Source organism: Ipomoea nil, unplaced genomic scaffold (assembly GCF_001879475.1).
Source record: "Ipomoea nil cultivar Tokyo-kokei standard unplaced genomic scaffold, Asagao_1.1 scaffold3399, whole genome shotgun sequence".
Lineage (NCBI taxonomy): Eukaryota > Viridiplantae > Streptophyta > Magnoliopsida > Solanales > Convolvulaceae > Ipomoea > Ipomoea nil.
Window position 1 is genome coordinate 53937 of NW_017619827.1, and position 23426 is coordinate 77362.

The window sequence follows — 23426 nt, forward strand, 5'->3', positions numbered from 1 at the left end:
AATCAATCCTTAGGCACCGGAATCTGGATTTTGCGGGCGGCCTGGACTTTAAGGATCTGCTGGAGCAAAGCAATCTGGGGAAGCTGATTACTGATCTTGGCTTCCTCTTGGGCTCTGCTGTCTCCTTTTGTTTCTGCCAGCCAAGCTCTCAGAAAAGGTTGGTTCAACAACTGCCATTCCCACCATATACAGCACTAAATGAAATAGATTAGAACCAATTTCTCTGTAGTTTACTTTACTGTCTTTTTAACTTTCTTGGTAAATCTTGATTTTCTATAGTGATGGGGTGGGGGTGATTATATATGGGATGGTAATTATTCCACTTTATTCCACTTTTTGGAATTAATATAACATATGGGAAGATTCGACCGTCTCCGTTCAGGTGTTTCCAATATTATTCGTATTTAGTGCCGTTAATACTTCAATACAAGCTATTCTTGTGTTTATTTTCTTTGTTGTTACTAAACATTTTTAGCTTTTTTGAGCTTGAATGGTGAATAGTGTGGGTTTTCATGTATTCCTCCAGTATGCGGGTTGATATTTTTGTTCAATAACTTTGTTCTTCAGAGTTCAAAATCTTGATTTTATTTTAAAATGAACTTCAGAGACATTTGATTTGGGTTTTATAAATGAAAAAATTTTTGATTTGGGCAAGTGATTAATTATGATATACATCTCTTATTTCTGCATTTTTTGCATAGAACACTTTAATGACTCATTAGCTAGAATGCTAGATAATGCTGCAGCTCTTGTTATACACTGATTGGAATTCTATGCTTTTTATCAAATAGCACATTAGATTTTGTATAGGATTTTAAATAGAAATTTAGGGAGTTTTTAAATTAATTAATTTATTAAAAATTATTTTTAAAATAAATATAGTTTTAATTTTTTTTTATTATTTTAAAAACAGTATCCGCGACCATTCTTATACAAAGAATGGTCGCAGAAAGTTTATTTAAAAATAAATAAAAACAATACGCGACCATTCCTATCCAAGAATGGTCGCGTATTACATATGAATAAAAAAATAAAAGAAACAATACGCGACCGTTCTTTGTCAAGAATGGTCGCGTATTACTAACAATGCGCGACCATTTTAAAATGGTCGCGTAAAGTTCATGGCTTTCCGCGAGCCTCTCATAGGCAACCATTGTACAATGGTCGCGTAATTTCTTTCACAATGGTCGCGTAATTTCTTTCACAATGGTCGCGTATGTGCAGTTTTGTACTAGTGAAAGTGTGCTAAAAAAAAATCTTTGAACTGAAGAAGTTGCTCGATCACCAAAGGCCAAGCTTAACCCTCAAATGGGTTTTAAAGAACTCCAAGATAGTTATTGATGTCCTTTACTCTAAGAAAGCATTATACCTTGGGAATGATATGATGGTCCTTTCTTCTCCTTCTTGTGAGTTTAGATCAATGACTTACATCAAAGGCTTCAAACTATGTTACTGCCTCATGTTCGTGGTACGTAGACTAAAGCAGTGTAGGTTTGAAGATTTTTATCTCCAGTGGGAAGGACATTTGGTTAGATCAACCCTGAAGATTGGGTATTGAAGACCAACTGATGTAATGTTTTTCCTTTGATTGAGCTTTGATAGTATTTTTTTAATTGAATATTTTTAACGAGACAACTCATTAACAATTTAACATACATAATTCAAGTTCTCTTCTCCCCAACTAGGTTTTTCTCACTGGGGTTTTCTAGTGTGCTTTTTAACGAGGCGTGAACATGAGATAGTAATATCCATGGGAGAGTGTTGTGAATAAATATATGTGAAGAATATTAGAGGTATTATATTATGACAATACTTTGAACCAAATTTAGTAAATTTGAACTGAGATCATGTGGCCCTAGATTCTTAACTGAATTCAAATTGTTCATATAAGATTATCTCTAGTAAAGGTTAAATATTAAATGTCTTAAATTCAAATAAATTGCAAATTTAGAAATTCCATTAGCTAAATGATGATGTTTTCAAGGTGGAAGGTAGCGGGTAGAACACAAATGTATATATTTTGAAAAAAAAATTATAAGAAAAATTGTAGTTTTACAAAATTTATGAAAGAAACATCTCTTACGAATATGAGTCAGTAGTGGGGAACAAAAAAAAAAAAAACAAAAAACAAAAAATGAGTAGTAAATTCAAGGCGGCAGTCGAGAATCTTAACTCTAAGAAAGCAATTAACCATGAGAATGATGTGCTTGTGCCATCTTGTTTGTTTTATTTTATTTTTTTTTTTTGTGGATACTAGATTTTTTATTAACCCACTGTCACATACAATATCTATTTGTTGCATTTCATTTCTCTATATCTATTTTGTGCATCATACGTGCTATTTGAGTGCCAAATTGAACAAATTATGTGGCCCATATATATGTTAACAAATTATATAAAAGAAACAGCTCTCATGAACTTGAGTGTGTAATGAGAAATAATAGAAATCAAAAAATGAGTAAAAAGAGTAACCAACATGCCATGCCTGCAAAAATTCCAAAGGCCGGCGATCAAGTGGAAGAGATCATGGTCGGAGAATCTAACTCCCTGTTGAGTGTACTAAGAAATTCTTTGAAGTTAAGAAGTTGTTTGGCCGGGCACCAAAGGCCAAGCTTAACCCTCAAATGTTTTAGTTCCCCTGTATGATACCCTTGGCTGGTCTTTCTTGAACCCAGAGAACTTATAAATATGGAAATAGTTTCTGAAAGTCTTAGCATTTAATTACATTATTCCAGGTCCAGAAACTGTCAAATATATTACCAATCATGCAGCTATAATGGCCATATTTTGTATGCCACAGACGTTATATAATGTGAGATTACTGGCTTAGTTTGAAGTCTTTTCAGATTGACGAAGGATAGCATGCTCATGTATCAGTTTGTGGGTTGAGATAGAGTGGTTGATTGCTTATTCAAATTTATCTATGCTAGATTCTTAGACTGAGAACCTCATGCATCATTAATATTCATTTTTAACACACTAAACATCATTTAGTTATTTCCTTCTGATTAAGAAATATGAACCATCTGATTAGATTTTATAAATTAGCTTGTTGTAGAAAGATGTTTGGTAAATTAGCTGTTAATTGATAGCTGATTACATGTAAAATGACCTTTAAAAATATAATTTATTTTTCTCAAAATGTTGAACGAAAACGCTTTGAATTTTAGCATTTTGGAGCAATAAGCTATTACAAAAAATTAATTTCACTTTTGGTCCCATGACTTTGAAGGTCTTATCACTTTTGGTGCACAATTTTAAATATTTTCAATTTTGATGCCTAACTTTATTATTTTTATCAGTTTTAGTTCTTTCGGCCAAATTGACGGTGCAATGTTGCTGAATTTTATATTTTAGGGGTAAAATCGACATCCCAAAGAACGATCTTTAATATCTAAACAAAAGAAAAATCATATTAAGAGAAAGAGAAGATCGAGTTTAATTTGTTAATTGAATTGTAGTATATTTTCAAACAAATAATACCCGGAATATCGGGTAATCGATCCACATGGAAGTGGGGGATTAAGCACTAGCTACTAACCAATTCTTATGAAGCTAATCCTAATGATTATGATGGATGGTTTGCAATATATAAATAAATAAATCAAAGCAAAATATCGGGGTTTTGAAAACATTAGAGAGAGAATGAGATTTGTGGGATTCAAGTGTTTAATCCCCAAGTGTCTATCTTAAGTGCAATATTAAATATGTGTTTAAACTAGTGTGAGAATGCAAAGATGGTATAAAGTTACTCACGTAATCTCTAACACTAGTGAATATTCACTCCCGTGATATAAACACCCAATAATAATAAGAACAAGCATTCTTAATGAGAAAATTTCAATTTTTGTCACATGACTATAGGGGCATTGTTAATTTCAACACCTGAGTTTTAAAAGTGTTAATTTAGTACCTTGACTATGTAATTTTTGTCAATTTTGGTCACTCCGGCCAAATTGACGGTCAAATTTGGCTGGAAAAATTTAATCCAGCATTTAGTCTAGAAAGGATCAAAAGATGATTTTGCCCCTCATATTATAGACTAAATGTTTGATTAAAATTTTCCAGCCAAATTTGACCGTCAATTTGGGCGGAGTGACCAAAATTGAAAAAAATTACATAGTCAAGGTACTAAATTGACACTTTTGAAAGTCATATTATAGACTAAATGTTTGATTAAAATTTTCTAGCCAAATTTGACCGTCAATTTGGGCGGAGTGACCAAAATTGAAAAAAATTACATAGTCAAGGTACTAAATTGACACTTTTGAAAGTCAGGTGCTGAAATTAACAATGCCCCTATAGTCATGTGACCAAAATTGAAATTTTCTCCATTATTAATTAATTCCTAACTATTATCATCTCCGGATGTGCAATAATCAAGAATTAAACTCCCTAACATTTATGCTCTCTCCCAAGGTGCAAAAGTCAAGTGCAATTTTGTGTACTCTCAATAATGCCTAACTCCCTTTATGACATAAACAAAGCAATGAAACAAGTAATCCAGGCCCTAAAATACTAGCAACAACAATAATAATAAACTCAATTGCAACACAAGTTTAAAACCCAAATAATAATATATTAAAGAATCTGAGAGCACAGGCACATAGGTTCATAAACACTTTTACCCAAGAATCTCTAATAGAATTTAGCCAAGCATTGCTATATTATACATAGAAAAGTACTATAAAGAAATTACAAATTATCTAAACGAGTACAAGAATGAACCTGGAGATTTTTCCAAATCTCCCTAGCTTTCTTCTTGCTTCCCAAGACAACTTGTGGCTCTTGATTTTTCTCTTTCTTGTCTCCAAAGAGCTCTGCTTGAATATTCGGGCTGGAAAAGGCGGGATTTTATAGCTTGAACCAATCCTGGAGGAAATAGGAGAATTCTGTGCGAAAACGGGCCGAAACCGCGTCTTGGGCATACGAATCAGCCTAGCAAACCTATCGGACTCGACGCGTCGAGCCCGTGTCTTCAAATTCTCGGATGCATTCTGGAATATTTTGACGCGTCTAACAAATATAATTAAATCAATACTAAAAATATGCACAATTGAACTCACCTCAAAGATTCAAAAAAAGTGTAAACCATAACTGAATGATAAAACAAAGGATTATGCAATTAAATTACCAAAACTATGAACCTAAGCGAGCCTAACAAATATAATCAAACTAATATTAGAAATATGCATGATTAGACTCACATCACTAATTGTCGACGCTATAAATCTCATAGATCAATATCTAGTTTCTGCCTGTCTTCACGCACTAGACACTCTAAAAATTCTTCATTAAGTGATGGTAAGAGTTCAAGCAAAGGAATCCATTGTTATGAATGTGAAGGTTATGGCCACAAACAATCTGAGTGTCCTACCTATTTCAATCGGAAGTAGACCATGCAAACTCGATACGAAGGCGTGGGAGATCTTGCAAACTCAATATGAAGGAATCAATGATGTAAAGCAATCAAAATTACAAATGGTTCTTTCGGAATTCGAAGCCCTGAAGATGAATGAGGACGAGAATATCTCAGATTTCCATAGTAGGGTTCTTTCGGAATTCAAACGGTTCATTCTTGGTGAACCATTCTCTAAAGAAAGGGTGGTCAAGAAAGTTCTTTGCTCACTGCCCAAGAGGTTTCGTATGAAGGTTACAGCAATTCAAGAGAATCAAGAGGTTGGGAAAAGAAGAGTGTTGGTGAACTAATGGGTAGTCTACACACTTACGAACTTTAAGTGCTGTCTAATGATAACCCTAGTTCAGGCAGAAAAGGCAAATATGTGGCATTCATCACAGATGCTGATTAAGATTCTGACGCTGTGGACTTAGATGATGAATCTCGAGCCTTGCTGACTGAGAATTTCAAGAAGTTTCTGAAGGGATTCAAAAGTAACTGATCTATAACAAAATCATACTGAAATATTATCTAGTCGCAATATTTAACACGAAAACCGAAATTACAATATTCAAGAGATAAGGGTCAAATTAACCCTTGATTTTGGCCAAATAGTGAAATTGAACTTTTAAATAATAAATTAAAAAATAAATAAATAAAAGTTCATTGAAACACCTTAAATAGCACCACCAAAAAAAAAAAGAAGCAATTAAATGACTACATTTCCAATTTACTATTTCTTGCATTCATATAATTCCAATCTACATTCAATATCTACATGGATCTTCTTTCATGTTATATATTATTTATAAAAAAAAAATAAATAAAAAACAACAACAAAATTAAAGTTGTTGTCGCAATAGACATTTATGAATTTTTTAAAAAATAAAGTAACGGAGCCATCGAAAAGAAATTTGCAAGATTACAATTTATGCAATCTTGCAAATGCCAAATCATTTTTAGGTTTAGCTTTTTTTCTTTTTATTATTATTTTTTGTTTAAAAGAATTCACTTTTGAAAAAAATTTAGTCAATTTGAATTCAATACTTCAAAATTTGAGTGAGATCACATGACCGTGGATTCTTAATTGCATTTAAATTATCTATGAGAGATCATGTCAAATAATTTTTTAAGTAATAAATATAATGGCCAAGCACCTTGTGCATGGATGGCACTCGAGTTGTTCTCCCATATGGAAGGTTGTGGGTTCAAGTCTTAGTGGAGGTGATATTGACTCTTTGTGCTTTAGTAGGATAGATGATGGTTTTGAGGGTAGGTAGGTGGTGAGTAAAACATAAATGAACGTATTTTGAAAAAAAATATAAGAACAATTGACTATTTATCTATTGACCAAGACTATGTGGTCTAATGGTATTCGGGTTGGACTTCTATTTGGAAGATTGTGAGTTCAAGCTTCAGTGGAGGCGTTATTGGTTCTTTGTGTTTCAGTAGGTTGAGAAAGTATATGAAAGAAGACTATTTAGTCTCGTTCTATTAATTTTTAGAAAGCTAGAAAACTCAACATTTATCGTTCTTAGTCACCCAGTAATGCGCCATCTTTTTTTAATTAGATACTGTTATAAAAATGGAGTGTTTGATGATAGGGAAGTGAGGAAACAGGATCTTAATTAGATACTGTTATAAAAATGGAGTGTTTGATGATAGGGAAGTGAGGAAACAGGATCTTCAGGCGTGTGATCACTTTCCTATAAGCTTTAAATCTCCCTTATATAAAGCAACAAGGTTCAAGATTTAATCTTATGGGATACAAGAAGATGATGAAATTCTTAAGTTGCTTGTTTAAGAACTTCCTGTTCAAATGCAGTACTGTGAAATATCTCAGTTTAATGCAAGTTTATTGCATGTGTATTTTTCAGACATTTCTCCAAAGTATTTATAGATGTAAATACAGCAGTTTGGAGAAGTTACATGGAAGTTAATTATTTAAATTTAAAACTTAACTTCCATAAGATATATCTTATCTGATATATCAAGCATGGGAAATATATAATTGAATATTATATATATTCATATCATACGGACCTTCATAGGTTCATGCACTGCATACAATATAATATGTATATTATATTTATTTATTATTCATTGCATATTAATATGCAAAATAAATAAACTAATAATATATATTATAATAAAGACATGCATGCAGCAGCCATAAACTACACAAAATGAAAGCAATATTTCGTTACTTTCATTAAGGCCGAAACAAGATAATATATATATATTACTAGCATGCATGATTCAACACAAGCCAAAGTGAACTTACGATGCCGAAAGTGAAATTTCATTTAAATGAAAGTTCACTTTCGTTATCTCCACTTGGCCGAAAGATGTCAAAATGCCGAAAGGTTTCATTTGGCCGAACGGTTCCATTTGGCCGAAACTTCATATAGCCAAAAACATATTTCCCAACTTACTTTCTACCAAACTAAAATAATATTTATAACTCCACAACTCCAAATATTATTTAAGCATACTCAAAAATTAACTATTAAGAAATCTGCACATGTTACTCCCTGAACTCTAGGGTTTTGCCGGTGGTGCTCCCTGATTTCTAGGGTTTCGGTATCGACGGTGTGCGACGGACTATCGTCGCACTGCTTCTTGCGACGAGTTGCGACGGAGGAAGCTGCTTGTGTTACGACGATGGATGTGCACGATTTAGTAGATGCCACGGCAGATATCAATCTTGATGGTGATGATGAGGGAGTTCGGTTCGAGGACGAAGCTTATGAGATTCCGGCGCTGCCTCCGGAACGGAAGACGTGGACGCTGGTTGGGAAATTCCTAATGGACCGGACGCTGAAGGTGGAGGTGATGAAGAGGGTGATGGCCTCGGCTTGGCGTCCTCTTATGGGGATAGAGATAACGGATGTTCTTCCAAATCTGTATCTCTTTACGTTTTTTGATGAAGCCGATATGCGCCGGGTGCTGGAGGACGGCCCATGGGCGTTTGAGAATACAACTTTTTTGTGTCAGGTCCTGGATGATGGAGTTGACCCGACGCAGGTGGTTTTGAACACGGTAAACTTCTGGCTCCAGGTTTTTGATATCCCCTTGGGCTATCGAACGGTGAGGGTTCTGGAAAGGATTGGGGATTTTGCCGGAGTGTTTATACGGTATGATGAACGGAATTTTGAAAGACCATGGACTTCATATTACAGAATTCGTATTACGCATGATGTAACTGTGCCTCTGAAACACCGAATGAAGATGATCATGCGGGATGGGTCGTGGACGTGGATAAACTTCAAGTATGAGCGACTACACATGTTTTGCTTCTTTTGTGGTATAATGGGACACACGGATAAATTTTGCTTGGCTGCGCGGCGTTCGTTGTTGACTCCCGATCAGTATATTTACGGTGCAACAATGAGGGTGAGTGGAAATAATCCAGCTAAATTGGTGGGGGATAAGTGGTTCAAGTTGGGGCAGCAAAGGAGGAGAGAAATCGGTTTTGGGAGGGAAGGGAATGGACAACAAGGGGTGAGGGGTGAGGAGCCGGCTTTGGCCAGTATGGGGAGTCGGATGGTAGGTGAGGGCGGGAGTGGACTGCCGGGTTTGGGGGGAGGGAACGGGGTGGCTGGAGAGGAGGAGGGGGTTAGGGTGGATCCCAAGCGGAGAAGAACGGATGGTGGGATTGGGTGTGAGGTGGTGCCGGGGGTGTGGGTGGAGACGGGAACCATGGGTGGGACCGTATCGGTGGAGGGGGATGTGAGGGAGGGGCGGGTTAGTGAGGGTGGAGTGGTGGAGGAGGATGTAACAATGACAGAAGTATAAAAAAACTTGCAGATGGCGGGTGCTGCGGTGCAGACCCGCCCAACCCAATGAGTACTCTGAGTTGGAACTGCCGTGGCTTGGGTAATCCACGGACAGTTCGGGAGATTGAGGACATAGTGTCCCGAAAGAAACCCGACTTTGTATTTCTGATGGAAACCAAGTTTAACCGAGATCATGCAGAACGACTTCGGGTTAAACTTGGTTTTGAAGGCCTGTTTAATGTTGACAATTCTGGTTTAAGTGGGGGGATGGCTATGTTGTGGAGGGCGAATAGTATGGCAAATTTGATTGGCTATTCAAATAACTACATTGATATTGAGGTGACTATACCAGGTTTTGATAAATGGAGGATGACTGGATTCTATGGCTTCCCGAAACGCCCCCAGAGAAGGGAATCATGGGATTTAATTCGGTCCTTGGCAGGTAAGTCTGAGCTGCCGTGGGTTATTATTGGAGATTTCAATGATCTCTTATATCAGTACGAGAAACGGGGAGGGAACCCACACCCGGACAGTTTGCTACGGGGATTTGGAGAGACTATTGAAGAGTGTGGTTTAACGCAACTACCAATGTCAGGATATCCTTACACTTGGGAAAAGAGGAAGGGTACCTTGAATTGGATAGAGGAACGCTTGGATAAGGTGTTGGCTACGCAGTCTTGGAGGGAATTGGTACAGGATGCAAGTGTACAGAACATATTGACCCGAAAATCGGATCACTCTTTGCTTTTCCTTGGGATTCTAAATCTCCGGGGGGGGGGGGGGGGGGGGGGGGGCGGAGTGGTCGGGGTAGGGGCTTTCGCTTTGAGATGGCATGGTTACATGATGAGGGCTGTAGGGAGGTGGTGGAGAAGTCGTGGGGGGAAGGACGGGATAGGGGATTGCAGGAGTGCACAGCTTTTTGTGGAACTCGGTTAACACGATGGGGTGGAGACCGTTTCCATAAATTTGGTGAGAAGATTGCTGCCCTACGAAAGGAACAGATGCGCCTCAGAGGACGTACGGATTCGGTATCCCTGACCGAATTTAGGAGGTTGGATGCGTGTCTGACTCGGATTGAGCTGCAGGAGGATGTATACTGGAGGCAGAGAGCCAAACAGCATTGGCTCAAGGATGCGGACGCAAACACAAAATTTTACCACAGGTATGCCTCTCACCGAAAGAAAAAAAATACCATTTCTAAGATTATGAATGATAGCGGGGATTGGATTGAGGGGGAAGCTATGACAAGTATTATCTTGAATTACTATCGTGACATTTTTAATTCAAGTACACCTATGATTGATGAGGACTTCTTTGGGGGTATACAACCCCGGATCACTACTACACAAAATGAGAAGCTAGTGCGGCCGTTTGAGGTGGAGGAAATAAAAGCAGCTTTATTTTCAATTCATCCGGATAAGGCACCGGGTCCGGATGGGATGAACCCTGGTTTCTACCAGAATTTTTGGGATGTGGTAGGATCTGATGTTGCTACTTTCATCAGGAATTCTCTGAATAATTGTTCTCTACCGGATGGTTTAAATGAGACGAATATTATCTTGATCCCGAAAAAGAAAACCCCGGAAATGGTTTCTGATTATAGGCCAATTGCGCTTAGTAATGTGGTCTATAGAGTTATGGCAAAAGTGATAACGGCCAGAATGAAACCGGTGATGGATAGTATTATTTCTGAATCCCAGAGTGCGTTCATATCTGAAAGGCTTATTACAGATAATATATTGGTAGCGGCGGAGGTGGGCCATTATCTGAACAGAAAGCAATATGGACTAGCTGGCTGGGGGGCTTTGAAGTTAGATATGGCAAAAGCCTACGACCGTATGGAATGGTCTTTCTTGCAACGGATGTTGGAAGCACTGGGTTTTGATGGCAGGTGGGTCAAATTGCTAATGATGTGTGTATCCACTGTGTCATATAGTGTGTTGATAAATGGATCAAAGACTGAACAAATAACACCGACTCGTGGTTTAAGGCAAGGTGATCCTTTATCACCTTATCTGTTCATTATTTGTGCTGAGGGTCTCTCAATATTGTTGAAACAAGCTGAGGTCAAAGGGGATATACATGGATGCAGAGTTGCGAGGGCGGCTCCCTCTATTACTCATTTGTTTTTTGCGGGTGATAGCCTGCTGTTTTTCAAAGCTAATAATCAGGAAGCAGGAGCGATTAAGCGTTGTTTAACAACCTATGAAACCATGTCGGGACAGGCGGTTAATTATCACAAATCAAACATATGTTTCAGTAAAAATACAAGTGAGGAAGTTCGGGAAGAGATTGCTGATATATTGGGAGTTGTACAGGCCCAGAATTTTGGAAAATATTTGGGACTTCCATTTTTTGTGGGCAGGAATAGAAGACAGGCTTTCTCATATATTGAGGATAAGATAAAGCAGGGAATTGGTTCGTGGAACAAAAAGCTTTTATCACAGGCGGGGAAGGAAGTTCTACTAAAAAGTGTGGCTCAAGCTATGCCCACTTTTGCAATGAGCATATTTCTGTTGCCTATGAATTTATGTACAGCCATTGAGAGAGCTATGAATCGGTTCTGGTGGAGGTCAGGAAATGAACAAGGCATCCATTGGAAGGCCTGGGATAAAATGTGCATCCCAAAGACATTTGGAGGACTTGGGTTTAAGGAATTGAGAGCCTTTAACCTTGCAATGTTAGGTAAGCAGGCATGGCGCTTCCTGACACAACCACAATCACTGGTCTCAAGAGTGTATAAAGCTAGATATTACCCTACTAGTTCCTTCTATGAAGCAGCCTTGGGAAATAATCCAAGTTTCTGCTGGCGGAGTATTTTGGCGGCTAAGGGGTTAATTTGTGGGGGAGTAAGACGCAGAATTGGGAATGGCAAATCAACTTTGATTTGGGACCACCCGTGGATACATGATGACAACCAGCCAAGAATTTTAACAGAAAAACCGCCTCAGTTGGCTCAGGCAAAAGTGGAGGGACTGATAGACCAGCAGACTGGAACCTGGGACCATGAAATTTTAGCGGATATTTTCATAGCCCAAGATGTGGAGAAAATATTAAAAATACCTGTGTCTCTTGAGTATGAGGATATGTGGTACTGGTATGGCGACCCAAAAGGGGAATATTCAGTTAAAGAAGGATACAAGGTGGTAAGAGGGAACTATTCTCAACCGGAGGGTAACTTTCATAAGTGGAAAAAATTATGGAGCCTCAAAGCCCCCCCAAAATGGAAAACATTCTTGTGGAGAGCTCTAAATGATATTTTGCCTACTATGGAGAATTTACTTATAAAGAGAGTTGATATTGATCCAACTTGTGCAATGTGTGGAGTTGGGCATGAGAATCTTGTGCATTCTTTGATCACTTGTGGTTATACGATGAACATTTGGGCACGATCCAACCTTCCAATCCCCAATAGTGCCACAAATATTTTCAGTGATTGGTTTAATGATTTGTTGAATATTTTAGATGATGATGGGATTATTTATGCAGTGGCTCTCTTGTATTTCATATGGCGAACGAGAAATGGAGCTGTATGGGAAGCAAAGTTGCCCAGGCCCCAAAACGTGATAGCAATGGCGTTGTCATCCGTCAATGCATGGAAAGAGGCACATCCCGCTCGAAGAAGTCCGCAAGCCATCACCACGATACCGGCTGCTATTTTACCGCCAGTTGCGGCAGTCTACTGCCCGAGGGAAGGCGCAGCAATTATGGGAGAAGGGGAGGCCGAAACACTGCCATTATCACGGGAATTTTCAGCAACCGTCCAACACAATACTACGCAGAACGGGAGGAATCAATGTTATTTCGATGCGACGTACGATCCAACAACAAACAAGGCAGCAATGGGGGCTATTATATTGGATTCATGAGGATGCTATGTGTCGGCGATGACCACCCCTATCATACACTGTTTTTCGCCCTTAATGGCGGAGGCTTTCGCATGCAAAGAAGCTTTGTCATGGCTCAGACACCGAGAAGAAACAGATATAGACCTCTACACAGATTGTTTGGTGCTCCAACAATATCTTTCGTCTACAACACACTCATTGCGCTCTTATTTAGGCTATGCCATTGATAGTTGCAAAACTAGTATGGCATCTTTTGATTACTGCTTAATTCATTATGTTCCTAGACTAGACAATTATTTAGCGCATACATTAGCTTCTTCTGCAACTAATCACCTATCTAGTATGTACGCGGACTTAGACCCGCCAGACTCTATTTCAGCATATTTCGAATAAATGCCGCACAGGCTCTTTTCAAAAAAAAAAAATATATTATTTAAACTTTTCATGGTAGTTCATCTGAACCATTAACTCTCATTACTATATAAATCTCTAACATTCCTCCTCCATTTATATAGTAAAAATTAATATTGTACCAAGATAGATCCAAAGACTCATGCATAAATGAAAGTGTCTTACAGATTGAACTTTCACATAGTATTATATGCGTTACATTAATTCGGATTGCAGTGATGGACGAACCTTGAATCACGCAGTCTCTTTGAAAAAACGTAGATACAATACACACAAGCTTTACAGTTACTACAACTCAAAATAACTTGACACTATTAAAGGCCCCGTGTCCGTATCCATTCATAAGCATTTCCAAGCCAAACCCAAACTTGTTGAAGCGGCCACACTTCATGCTCACATAGGTTGATCTTTTATTTCATGCCCTGCACCAAGCATTTTTTCAAAAGATCAATTAAGAGTTAAACTCATCCCTACTACAATGCAGACCAAGTACTTACTTTAGGGGTACCTTTTAATATAGTACTTGCCGCCAATAAATGAAGTAATCATCTACATTGAACTCAAGGCCTAACGTGATAACTTAGGCGTGAGTTGAGCTTTCCTTCACCTCTTGACTATCAACGGGTTTCAAACCTATCCCTTCCGATGTCTTTAAAACCATGTCCCTTGCCAAGGCTTTTGTAAACGGATCCGCTAGATTGAACCGGGACCGTACAAAGTCTAGTGCTACAACACCATTACTTAAGAGCTCTTTCACATAGCTATGTCGCAAGCCTATGTGTCTTGACTTGCCATTATAAACACTGTTATATGCTTTGGCCAGTGTAGTAGCACTGTCACAATGTACTAAAACAGGTGACATCGGTTTTGGCCAAACTGGAATTTCAAGAATTAAATTCCTTAGCCAATCAGCTTCTTTGCATGCTGCTGCCAATGCAATAAATTCAGATGCCATAGTTGAGTCTGAAATACAACTCTGCTTTTTAGAAGCCCGGGAGATAGCACCTCCTCCAAGCAGAAATACCCATCCACTAGTTGAGGAATAATCTTCCTGATTAGATATCCAACTGGCATCAGAATATCCTTCAAGGATGGAAATATCTTTTGAATATTTTAAACCATAATTAATGGTTTTATTCAGATATTTTAAAATTCTTTTTAATGCCATCCAATGTACTGCACTAGGATTACTAGTGTATCTACTCAGTTTCCCTACTGCAAAAGCAATATCAGGCCGAGTACTGGTCATTGCATACATAAGGCATCCTATCACTTTAGAATACTCCAATTGTAAGACCGGATCACTTTCATTAGGAATTAACTTCAATGAAGGATCCATTGGAGTAGAAACTGGGGAACCACTAAAGTGATTAAATCTTTTTAACACTTTCTCAATGTAATGAGATTGTGTTAAACTTACACCATCCTGAAGTTTAATTATTCTTATTCCAAGAATAACTTCTGCTTCTCCTAAATCTTTCATGGAGAAACTGGAACTAAGAAAATCCTTAGTTTCCTTAACTTTTTCCAAATCAGTACCAAAAATCAACATGTCATCTACATATAAGCAAATAATAACCCCTTGTCCATGGTTATTAAATTTGCTGTAGATGCATTTATCTGACTGATTTATTCTGTACCCATTAGCTAGCACCACTTGATCAAACCGATCATGCCATTGCTTAGGGGCTTGTTTTAAGCCATAAAGTGACTTAATCAATTTGCAAACTTTATTTTCTTGGCCTGCAACCACGAAACCTTCTGGTTGCTTCATGTAAACCTCCTCCTCCAATTCACCATTTAAAAATGCAGTCTTAACATCCATTTGGTGAACCACTAGATTGTGTATAGCCGAAATGGCAATTAACAATCTAATAGTAGCAATTCTTGCTACTGGAGCATAAGTGTCAAAGAAGTCAACTCCTTCTTTCTGCTTAAAGCCCTGTGCGACAAGTCTGGCTTTAAATTTATCAATGGTACCATCAACTTTCATTTTCTTTTTGAAAATCCACTTGCAGCCTATTGGTTTACAACCATTCGGTGGATTAGTTAAAATCCACGTATTATTCCCCATTATAGAATCCATCTCATCATTTATTGCTTCTTTCCAGAAAGTAATATCTTGAGAATTCATGGCTTCCTCAAAAGTATTAGGATCATCCTCTATATTAAAATAATATAGATTTTTAGTCTCTGTAGACTCCCTTGATCCTTCTATCAAGTACATTTGGAAATCTGGTCCAAATGTTTTTCCTTTTCTTGTTCTTTTACTTTTTCTAAGCTCAGGTTCCTGTGAACTTGCATGATCATGAATTTGATCATCAACTTTGGTCCCATTAGAACTAGGAATTAAATCCTTAGTTCTATTTATTGATGAAAAACGATTTTCATCAAAAATAGCATCTCGGGACTCTATTACGGTATGAACCGAAATAAAGTCATTTGGTTCTATAACATAGAACCTGTATGCTTTGCTGTGTTCTGCATATCCTATAAAAATACAGTCTATGCCTTTTTCTCCCAGAGCCTTCCGTTTAGGTTCCGGCAACCGTACCACGGCCCTGCAACCCCAAACTTTCAAATAATTTAAGTTTGGTTTTCTTTTGTGCCAAAGTTCATATGGAGTTACCCTATTTCTTTTATTAGGAACTCTGTTGAGAATATAACATGCAGTTAGCATGGCTTCTCCCCAGAAACCTTCACTCAGACCGGAAACTGATAACATGCAGTTTACCATTTCTTTGAGTACTCTATTTTTCCTTTCTGCTACACCATTTTGTTGTGGTGTATAAGGAGCTGTGGTCTCATGAATGATACCAACAGATTGGAAAAATAATGGGTCATAATATTCACCACCTCTGTCAGTACGTAATATTTTTACTAACTGACTAGTTTGCAATTCCACCTCCAATTTAAATATTTTAAATTTTTCTAAGGCTTCATCCTTAGAATGCAGGAGGTACACATAGCAGAGTCTTGAATAGTCATCAATGAATGTGACTATATATTTTTTATTTCCCAAAGATGGGGTGCTATGAAAATCACACAAGTCACTGTGAATTAATTCAAGTAAAATTGAATTCCTTTTTATACTAGGAAAAGGATTCCTAGTTATTTTATTCAACATGCATGCACTGCATTGTTCCATATTCAGATCAAAGGATGGAATTAATCCATCTTTAGCCATCTCACATACACGTTTATAGTTTACATGACATAAACGAAAATGCCATAATGAAGATGTACAAACTGAATACACAGAACCAACAATATTATTAATATTCAACTTAAACATATTGTTAGACAGAAATCCTTGGCCTACAAAGATACCGGCCTTGGATAAAATAAATCTGTCTGCTTCAAAGACAAGTTTAAAACCACACTTGTTTAATACAATGCCAGAAACTAAATTTTTTCTAACATCTGGGGCATGATATACATCTGTGAGTGTCAACTTCTTTCCTGAAGTAAGCAACAACTCAACTTGTCCAATGCCTTTGACTTTCACCATGGAATCATTTCCCATGTACAGGCTTGGACCATCATTCAGACTTTTATAAATCTTATAAAGATTTATATCCTTGCAGACATGTCTGGTTGCCCCAGTGTCAACCCACCATGAGTCATCAGTCTGCATGACACAAATTTCAGATATCATATCAATGAAATTTTCAGTACTATCAGAAACAAGATTAATTATTTTACCTTGTTTCCATTGGCCACTTCCCTGGCCATGATCACCAGAATTTTTACCTTCCATTTGTGCCTTTCTTTTCTTCCAGACTTCACAGTCTTTTTTAAAGTGTGGACCGTTGCACACCCAGCATGATACAGATGCCTTTCCTTTTCCTTTTCCTTTCTTCTTAAACTTTGAAGAATTTGTGGCCTTTCCTGGCTTCCCTTTTTCCTTTACGGTTCCCACTTGATTTGCCTTCATCAACATAGTTGATGACAGAACCTGAAGCCCCGGTGACCTTTACACCACCAGCATTCTTACTTTCTTGCAGTCTGATTCCCTCCTCAACCCGAAGGTCAACCCCCAACTGTTCCATGGTAAGAGCTTCCTTTTTATGCTTTAAGGTACGTTGTACCTTTTTCCAGGAAGGGGGCAACTTATCAATGATGCTGGCTATGGCAATGGAATCATCCATATGCATATCATGTTGCCTCATTTGCCCAAGTATCCTGACAATCTCATGGAATTGTTCCATGACCGGACGATTGTCCACCATTTTATAATCATTGAATTCACTTACCAGGAATTTCTTACTGGAGGCATCCTCAGATATGTACTTTGCTTCAAGTACATCCCAGAGGTCCTTTGAGGATTCCTCATACTGATAAATATCAAAGAGGGTGTCAGACATACCGTTCAGAATATGGCCGCGGCAAGCAAGGTCATCATTCTCCCATTTGAGTCTCCGGCAAGTAGCCTCAAGAGTCTCATCCTCCCGTTCTTCCGGCTTTGGGGTACTTAGTACGTATGCCACGTTCAGAGCCGCAAGGAGGAACTTCATCTTCTTCTGCCACCTACGGAAGCCCACGCCTTCAAACTGCTCCAACTTAGGGAAGTTGGTTGCAAAGTCCAGAAGTCCAGAACTCATCCTTCCTCAGAAACAGATTTTAAAGCTTATAGATTGTTATAAAAATGGAGTGTTTGATGATAGGGAAGTGAGGAAACAGGATCTTCAGGCGTGTGATCACTTTCCTATAAGCTTTAAATCTCCCTTATATAAAGCAACAAGGTTCAAGATTTAATCTTATGGGATACAAGAAGATGATGAAATTCTTAAGTTGCTTGTTTAAGAACTTCCTGTTCAAATGCAGTACTGTGAAATATCTCAGTTTAATGCAAGTTTATTGCATGTGTATTTTTCAGACATTTCTCCAAGTATTTATAGATGTAAATACAGCAGTTTGGAGAAGTTACATGGAAGTTAATTATTTAAATTTAAAACTTAACTTCCATAAGATATATCTTATCTGATATATCAAGCATGGGAAATATATAATTGAATATTATATATATTCATATCATACGGACCTTCATAGGTTCATGCACTGCATACAATATAATATGTATATTATATTTATTTATTATTCATTGCATATTAATATGCAAAATAAATAAACTAATAATATATATTATAATAAAGACATGCATGCAGCAGCCATAAACTACACAAAATGAAAGCAATATTTCGTTACTTTCATTAAGGCCGAAACAAGATAATATATATATATTACTAGCATGCATGATTCAACACAAGCCAAAGTGAACTTACGATGCCGAAAGTGAAATTTCATTTAAATGAAAGTTCACTTTCGTTATCTCCACTTGGCCGAAAGATGTCAAAATGCCGAAAGGTTTCATTTGGCCGAACGGTTCCATTTCGCCGAAACTTCATATAGCCGAAAACATATTTCCCAACTTACTTTCTACCAAACTAAAATAATATTTATAACTCCACAACTCCAAATATTATTTAAGCTTTTCATGGTAGTTCATCTGAACCATTAACTCTCATTACTATATAAATCTCTAACAGATACTTTCTTATTAACACATAATCACACACAAGATATATTATGTCATATTCCTTTGCCTATGAAATATGATTATTTTTCGTCTAAAATTCATTATGTCCATCAAACACGCTATATCAGTGCAAAATTGAATCCATAATGAGTGTGCTAAAAAAAAAAAAACTTTGAACTGAAGAAGTTTCTCGATCACCAAAGTCCAAGCTTATAACCCTCAAATGGGTTTTAAAGAACTCCAAGGTAGTTATCGATGCCCTTTACAGTGACACCCCGTAAATCCAAACACTAATCAAGGATTAATTAAAGAATTAATCCAAGTCTCTATGCTAATCTATTCCTAAAAATACTGAAATATAAATGATATAGCTTTAGAGTTCTCTTGGTGTTAGTTTTAGTTGTAGGTGGCGTCTTTGCTTAGACGTCTATATCTGGGTAGATCGGTGGTTAGTTTTAAGCAGGGAGTTAAGTTTAAGGTAGGGTTAGTTTCCCTTTCCGGTAAATCTTTTATCTGTCATCTTATCTATCTTTCTTGCCTTACCTTTGTGAACCCTCAGCCTATTTCTAAGCCTTGTCACTCGTTTTGTTAACCAACGGTTTTGGTGTTGAACTTCGTTGTGTCCAAGCCTATCAATCTTACCACCTTAATTTGAACCTTTGGTTAGTGGCGAGCACATTTATTGCTTAAAACCTCGTTTGCAATTCATCTCTTAAGCTTTGTCACCCATTTCGCAAGCCGACCATTTTGTTGTGTTAGCTCGTTTCTTGTCTCGTTTGTTGTTGCCGTTTGGTAGTTGTTGCTTGTTGGCTGTGTTTAGTTGTTCTCTCTTGTTTGCCTTGGTTGCTAGCTTGTTGTTTGAGTAGTTAGTACAATTGTTGTGCTTTGTTAGAATCTAGCTGTTTTGAGTTTAGGTTTGGTGTAGAAGGCTCCTAGCTGTCCGTAAGGTGGTGTTAGTGTTTGTGTTGCATGAGAAACTTCTTTCGTGACCTTTTGAAACCTTGCATTTTCTTGATTATTGAAAATCCTACACCTTTTGGATCCTTGAAGTCTTGTTTAATGGTATTCTTGCTTCCTTTTGTCGCATTGTTGATTCATTGTTACTTGTTTGATTGAACTCGTCGTGCCTAAGCTTCGGGGACGAAGCTTCTTGTTAGGGGAAAGGATGTGACACCCTGTAAATCCAAACACTAATCAAGGATTAATTAAAGAATTAATCAAAGTGTATGCTAATCTATTCCTAAAAATCCTGAAATTTAATAGTTGAGGGATTAGATTTTTACTAGTCATTTAAGTCAAAGGGTTATACCTTGTGCTTCTTGAGTTGTGCCCTTGTTCCCTTGTCTTTCCAACATTAGTAAGGGTAGGAGTGTTTTTCTACCTAAGGTTTGTGATTCAAGCTAACCTAGCAATATTCTTTCATTTCATTCGCCCTTCAATCTGAACACAAAAACCTCTAGACTCTCTCTAAAATGGTTTAGCTACTTCTCCAAGCTAGAATTTGAGCATCCAAGTCTTGCAAGTTTGTCTCCCAAGATTCGTACTTTCTTCATCTTGAGCATAGGGGAGGGTAAGATCCTTGGTCTTTTGGTGTTTTTAACCTTCTTTTAGGTTTCTTTTTCTAAAGATAGGATCTTTGTTGTGTTTTGGTTTGTGTATGAAGTTGGTGTGGAAGAGGAGCTCTAGGAAAGGCTTTCTAAGGGTGAAAAGAGGAAGTTATTAGGCTACAAAGGTATCCCATGCTTTACAAAACCTATTTTTTTTTTTACTTATATGATGATTATTGGCTTCTACTTGTTATTCTTGTGATGATTTGTGAGATTTAATGCATAATCTTGTGATGATGCATGTTTAGAGCTTGTTCTTAGGTTTCTTGAATGTCATTGCTTGGCTATTTCTTGGGTTCAAGTCATATTGTTGTTGTGTGTGAGATTTTGGGTGTTTTGGACTTGAACTTGACCTTGGAGATGAAAATCCCCGAAGGGATTTTTGGTGTATAGAGCATGTACCCCGTGGGTGGAACGGCGGGCAGTGGCCTACCCGTCGCCCCACCCGCGGGGAACCAGTGTGCTGAGGGTATGCACCCCGCGGGCAGGCCCACGGGTGGGGGCCTACCCGTGGCCCCACCCGCGGGGAACACTTGCGGCGTTGAGCAGGGATTTGTTCCCCGTGATTCTTTTGTCTCGGTATTGATGTTTTGACCTCCCGATATTGTTTTATTGGGCTATTTGTGAGTCTTCTTGATGTTTCGTATGTCTAGAACGGTACATTAGGAATCCATGTAGGATTTGGTGTCTTGAATCGTGCTAAGGGTCCAACTTTTTGATTCGTTGGGCTAATTGTGAGTCTTGAATGTTCTTTGGAACTACTTTTGGTTTACCCGTTTGATAAGCATGCTAACTTGATGTTGATATGCTAGTGTGTGTGGTTTGTTCTTTCGTAATGAGATTGCCAAAACTTGTGTTGACAATCGTTTGGTGTTGGATGGAAATCCTTTATTGTTGAGTATGGTCTCATATCTTGATTGTGATCTTTTGATTGATTCCTATGATGTGAACGTATGCAAATCGTTGTACCCTTTGTTGATACATGATTGAGGCTATTGTTGAGCCTTAGTCTTCTTGTTAATGATGATGACCTTGTGTGACTATGATTTGAATGTGGGTGGTTGTTACTTGAGCTTTGCTCACATGTAGGTGGTTGTGTGAATGAAATGAATAGTACCCTTGTGTACTGAAATGTAGGTGGAATGTGGGTGGATGTAGGTGGGGGACGATGGTCCCCGGAGGTAAAAGGTTGGACTCAGAAGCACAGGGTTACTTGGAGGTAATGGTTGGAACTGTAATAAGCCGGGGGTAGCCATAAGGTTGGAACAGGGCATAAGGTTGGAACTTGGAACTATGATACTTGTGGCATGTGGTTGTCAATGTTGCATGTAGTTGCCACTGTGTGAATGTGAATTCCTTGCTTATGAGCATGTCTTGATGTATTCTACTTTGTGATCAGTAGAATGCATCCTGAGTGGTTTATCCTTCATGTTTAATGTCTTGTTGTTGTTGTGAGGTTAGTCATTCCCATTTCTTTGAGAGTGTTTGTTGAGTCTTTGAAGTTGACTTCTCTCTATGGTTTTGAAATTCTATATATGTATCCCGTTTCGAAATGGTTTTGATTTATACTTATCTATATATGCTATTTAACGCGTATTGATTGGTTAACAGCAATATTCGCTGACCGGGTGTTATCCCCATGTTATTTCCCTTATTCTACAGGTTTTGAGTAGATGACTGAGAGCGCTAGACGTGGATCGCTAGATAGATTAGCTGTCCTGTGTAGACGTTATGTTTTGTTGGCCTGTGAGCCTAGTTAGCGGCCTGTGTGCCTTGACACTTTATGATTTGTTGAATTGATAGATTTTCCCGCCTATGCACCTATATCTGAGATAGGTGTGGCATAACACTTCCGATTTTATATAGCTTCCGTTGCTTTATGTCTTGATAATTAGATGTTTTCCTATGCATTTAAGTTTTAAAAATGTGGCAAAAATCGGGGATGTTACATTTACTCTAAGAAAACATTATACCTTGGGAATGATATGATGGTCCTTTCTCCTTCTTGTGAGTTTAGATCGATAACTTACATCAATGGCTTCAAACTATGTTACTGCCTCATGTTCGTGGTATGTAGACTAAAGCGTGTAGGTTTGAAGATTTTTATCTTTAGTGGGAAGGACATTAGCTTAGATCAATCCTGAAGTGGGACGAACCGATGTAATGTTTTTCCTTTGATTGAGTTTTGATATTATTTTTTTAATTAAAGATTTTTAACGAGACAACTCATTAACAATTTAACGCACATATTTCATGTTCTCCTTTCCCCAACTAAAGTTTTACCACAGAGGTTTTCTAGTGTGCTTTTTAACGAGGCCTGAGCATGAGATAGTAATGTCCAAGCAAGGGAGAGTGTTGTGAATAAATATATGTGGACAATACTAGAGGTATTATATTATGACAATACTTTCAACCAAATTTAGTAAATTTGAACTGAGATCATGTGGCCCATAGATTCTTAATTGAATTCAAATTGTTCATATCAGATTATCTCTAATAAAGGTTAAATATTAAATGTCTTAAATTCAAATAAATTGCAAATTTATAAATTCCATTAATTAAATGATGGTGTTTTTCAAGGTGGTAGGTAGCGGGTAGAACATAAATGTATATATTTTGAAAAAAGAAATTATAAGAAAAATTGTAGTTTTACAAAATTTATGAAAGAAACATCTCTCACGAATCTGAGTTAGTAGTGAGGAACAACAAAAACAAAAAATGAGTAGAAAACCCATGCGGCAATCGAGGATCTTCGCACTATGAAAGCAGTTAACCATGAGAATGATGTGCTTGTCCCATCTTCTTTATTATTTTTTTTATTGGATACTAGATTTTTTATTAACC

At 37.6% G+C, this 23426-nt stretch overlaps 1 protein-coding gene across 1 annotated transcript; it reads left to right on the forward strand.

Moving 5' to 3' along the window:
* The first annotated feature begins 9243 nt into the window (after positions 1–9243).
* LOC109171159 lies at positions 9244–13046 on the forward strand. Its single transcript, XM_019320294.1, has 4 exons — positions 9244–9867; positions 10026–10339; positions 10466–12543; positions 12643–13046. Exons 1-4 carry the CDS (start codon positions 9244–9246, stop codon positions 13044–13046), a joined length of 3420 nt encoding a protein of 1139 aa, XP_019175839.1.
* Positions 13047–23426: the final 10380 nt, after the last annotated feature.

Coding starts and splice junctions, on each gene's coding strand:
- LOC109171159 (XM_019320294.1), top strand. CDS start 9,244: ATGAGTACTCTGAGTTGGAACTGCCGTGGCTTGGGTAATCCACGGACA. Junction 10,340..10,465: donor AACACAAAATTTTACCACAG/GTATGCCTCTCA, acceptor TTTTAATTCAAG/TACACCTATGATTGATGAGG. Junction 12,544..12,642: donor GCATTCTTTGATCACTTGTG/GTTATACGATGA, acceptor TGAATATTTTAG/ATGATGATGGGATTATTTAT.